The sequence below is a fragment of the Miscanthus floridulus genome, chromosome 5 (genome assembly GCF_019320115.1).
Source record: "Miscanthus floridulus cultivar M001 chromosome 5, ASM1932011v1, whole genome shotgun sequence".
NCBI lineage: Eukaryota > Viridiplantae > Streptophyta > Magnoliopsida > Poales > Poaceae > Miscanthus > Miscanthus floridulus.
In genome coordinates, this window is record NC_089584.1 from 15,599,755 (window position 1) to 15,603,859 (window position 4,105).

The following is a 4,105-nucleotide window of genomic DNA, read 5'->3' on the forward strand; positions in this document are numbered from 1 at the left end:
GGAAGGTTGAGTGGAATTTTTGGACATTGAATTATTGGAGGACTTTTTTTTGAAACATTAGGACTTGTTTGATACACACCTTAATTTACGTGTGTACTGGTGTGTAAAATGGAAATTAAACTAAGATATAATCTAATCCACTTCAAGCATGTCAGTTGAGGTAACAAGGTCCATTTCAATTGTAAGATTTTTTTTTATATTTCTTGCGATTGAGCGAAGCCTTGAAATATGCAGTGCCTCACACGTCATTATTCCACGTATCACATTGATCTTAGAAGTTCGTTTGGCACACCCTGACAGCCGACAGGAAAGTAATAAAAAGCAAAGTGAAACAAATGGTACGCAATCACTCCTTTGGGACGATCTTGACGCCCTTGATGAGGAGCCCCTTCTTCCAGAGCCCACCATCGTACTCAAACAGTGAGATCTCCAGCTCGCCGCTGTGCCCGCCCGCCTCCCCCCACCCCCCACCCCACCCCCCTGCTGCGCCTTCACCTCCCCGGCCTTGAGCTCCAGCCACTGCTTCGTGGGCCTCTCCTGCAACTTCTCCTTCCGCTCCTGGACCGTGCCATCGGGGAACCTGAGCCGCAGGTTCACCGGCACGGACCACCCGTACGCCGGCTCCGTGAGCATCACCTGCAAGACGACGTCGTAGGTGACCCCCGGCGTGAGGTGCGACAGCTCCAGCTTCCCGTGCACCTCCAGCCAGCACACGTTCTGCAGCGACGCAGCCTCGACCTCAGAGTCGCTGGTTGGTTGGTCGGTTGGTTTTCATATGCCAGCAGCAGGTTCAGAAATCACCAGAACAGATCGAGCAAAACAGCATCAATCGAACAGCTTGAAAGTCAGCCACTGTACAAATAAGACTTGAATTGAGCATGCATGTTTAATTGCTGAAGCACTACGTACTTTGTTTCTTTGACGGGATGTGAAGGAGAATATAATTGGTGGAGATTGTGTTATATTACATTAGTACCACATTGTCTAACCACGTGAGGTGTTAGTCATATGTACTCTATATAATCAGCCCATGAGGCCCAATGCAATATAACACAATCTCCACCAATTATATTTTCCTTCATGGTATCATTCGTCTAGGTTTAGATCCTAATCCTAGCCGCCGCCGCTTCCGCACCGCGCGCCCCCGGGGAGAAATCGATCTCCGCCGGGGGCAGCGCCACCTCTTTAGGCGTCGGATCCTATTGATCCCGCGCCCTCTTCGTCGTCGTCAAGCGGCAGATCGGGTCTTCTCATGGCGCGTGCCGCCCTCTCCGCGCTTGCCGTGGAGGATGCTGGGCGTCGCCCCATCCCGCGCCGCCGTGGTGGTGGCCCAGGCAGATCGACCCCCAACACCGCGCCGCCATGGTGGCAATCTGCGTCATCCTCGTGCGACCTCGCATGACCGCGACCCGCCGTGCGCCCCGCCCCGTCCGACTCCAGCAGCTCGTGCCGCAAGCCAGGACAAGCCGCGCTGAGGTGCACTGTTGCCAGGGTACACCTGATCCGTTGCTGCTGTATCTTTTTGGTTTGCCCAATCACTGATCGGGATTGAGTCGCCCATCGCCAGTCGACCTCGCGCATACCTACTCCGGCATCGGCATCGACTACAATGACATCTACATCTTCGACTATGCGGCCTGGCCGGGGCAGGCGATGCCGAGGGGACGCCTTCCCACGTCCCTTCTCGGTCATTCAGTCCGCATGTCTACATCGTCGGTTCATCATTTCCACCACAGATCGGGACGCCTCCGTCGGCTTCTTCCATCGTCGCTCCACCTCGCGCGTACTCGGTCCGTACAACCCATTATGCGCGATCCACCTGGCTCCCGTGACGTCCATCGCCGAGTACTATGCGCATCTTCTCCGAGCAACAGGGTTGCTGGCTTGCTGCCGTGTCGCCTCGTCGGGCTGCAGCACCGCCACCCGTGTGTTCGCTTCGCCGTTGCATCTACATCACCATCCCCTGTGCATCGACGACTGTACTGCGCACTCTTTGTTGCGCCATCCGTCTGCACAAGGTCTTCGTCCTGCTGATTGGGTCTTCGTCATCGAGCTACCCCTACCCGCGCCGTCGCTGAGCCATGCTCGCCGGTCGCACCCCTCACATCGTCACTGAGCCCTGCTCGCCGATGCGTCTGCAGACGGTGAGACTGGAGAAGAAGCTGAAGCTAACATCCCCTGCAATCATAACAGTCGATACGGCACATATGATGTGGCTGGAGAAGAAGCCGATGAGTCCTCATGCACGGCGGTAGCCCTTTGTGCATGAGGACTCATCGGCTTCTTCTCCAGCCACATCATATGTGTCATATCGACTGTTATGACTGCAGGGGATGTTAGCTTCAGCTTCTTCTCCAGTCTCACCATCTGCGGCGCTCCCGCTGTGACTGCGGGGGGATGTTAGAGTAACTAGGAATAGTACCACATTGTCTAACCACGTGAGGTGTTAGCCCTATGTACTCTATATAATCAGCCCATGAGGCCCAATGCAATATAACACAATCTCCACCAATTATATTCTCCTTCATGACTGTGTGGCCTGGCCGGGTCAGGCGATGCCGAGGGGACGCCTTCCCGTGTTGCTTCTCGGTCATTTAGTCCGCATGTCTACATCATTGGTTCGTCATCACCACCACAGATCGGGACGCCTCCATCGGCTTCTTCCATCGTCGCTCCACCTCGCACGTACTCGGTCCGTACAACCGATTATGCGTGATCCACCTAGCTCCCATGACGTCCATCGTCGAGTACTATGCACGTCTTCTCCGAGCAACAGGGCTGCTGGCTTGCTACCGTGTCGCCTCATCGAGCTGCAGCACCGCCGCCCGTGTGTCCGCTTCGCCGTTATATCTACATCACCGTCCCCTATGCATCGACGACTGTACTGCGCACTCTTTGCTGCGCCATCCGTCTGCACAAGGTCTTTGTCCTGCTGATTGGGTCTTCGTCATCGAGCTGCCGCTACCCGCGCCGTCGCTGAGCCATGCTCGCCGATTGAACCCCTCACATCGTCGCTGATCCCTGCTCGCCGATGTGTCTGCTCTCGCACTGCTTCTTCTTCGTCCTGCACAACCACATCGACAGCATCACCGTGGTTGGGGCCCTCTACCTTGTACGCCCGGTATTGGCAACACCGACGCGTGCTTTCATCCCCGATACGTTGCTGGGACTGGCAAACCCAGCCCACGCCTCAGTGCACAGGTGGCTTGACTACATCGACTTCGGCATCGACCCTCCCATTCCTACCCCATCTGCCTCGACTGCGTCGTCGCCTTTCTTCTACGTCTATGACGGCCTTGACTGCGTTGACTTCGGCATCGCCCCCTTCCACGACGACTGCCTCGACGCGTCTCCGTCATCATCATGGCGCCCTTCACGCGCCTGCAGCTCCATCGACATGGCAATCTGACCACAACTATGTCGACCTCGGCCATCTTTAGCATGGCTTCTTCGACCACGGCTATTGCGCCCTCACACTTGGCTACCTCGACATCGGCACAAAGGGCTACCGCCTTGCATGAGGACTCATCGGCTTCTTCTCCAGCCACATCATATGCGCCTCATCGACTATTATGACTATAGGGGATCTTAGCTTCAACTTCTTCGCCAGTCTCACCGTCTGCGGCGCTCCCGCTGTGACTGTGGGGGGATATTAGAGTAACTAGGAATAGTACCATATTGTCTAACCACGTGAGGTGTTAGTCCTATGTACTCTATATAATCAGCCCATGAGGCCCAATGCAATATAACACAATCTCCACTAATTATATTTTTGGGAGCGCCGCAGATGGTGAGACTAGAGAAGAAGCTGAAGCTAACATCCCCTGCAGTCATAACAGTCGATGCGACGCATATGATGTGGCTGGAGAAGAAGCCGATGAGTCCTCATGCAAGGCGGTAGCCCTTTGTGCTGATGTCGAGGTTGCCGAGCGTGAGGGTGCAATAGCCGTGGTCGAAGAAGCCGTGCTGAAGATGGCCGAGGTTGATGTAGTTGTGGTCGGATTACCATGTCGATGGAGCTGCAGGCGCGCGAGGGGCTCCATGATGATGATGGAGACGCGTCGAGGCAGTCGTCGTGGAAGGGGGCGATGCCGAAGTCAACGCA

The 4,105-nt window shown here is 55.5% G+C and overlaps 1 protein-coding gene across 1 annotated transcript; it reads right to left on the reverse strand.

The window, feature by feature from the left end:
* Window positions 1-346: 346 nt before the first annotated feature.
* LOC136454304 (protein PHLOEM PROTEIN 2-LIKE A1-like) lies at window positions 347-1,382 on the reverse strand. The gene is made up of 3 exons (XM_066454767.1): window positions 1,282-1,382; window positions 472-748; window positions 347-388 (listed from the first exon to the last, which is right to left on the reverse strand). Exons 1-3 carry the CDS (start codon window positions 1,380-1,382, stop codon window positions 347-349), a joined length of 420 nt encoding a protein of 139 aa, XP_066310864.1.
* Between the last annotated feature and the right edge of the window lie 2,723 nt (window positions 1,383-4,105).

Bases quoted from the DNA above. Each gene is read 5' to 3' on its own strand.
- LOC136454304 (XM_066454767.1), bottom strand. From the start codon at position 1,382: ATGACGCAGATTGCCACCATGGCGGCGCGGTGTTGGGGGTCGATCTGC. The intron at 749-1,281 runs GCAAGCGCGGAG...CCAACCAACCAG, and splicing joins GACGCCCAGCATCCTCCACG to CGACTCTGAGGTCGAGGCTG. The intron at 389-471 runs GTGGGGGGTGGG...CTCTGGAAGAAG, and splicing joins AGGCGCAGCAGGGGGGTGGG to GGGCTCCTCATCAAGGGCGT.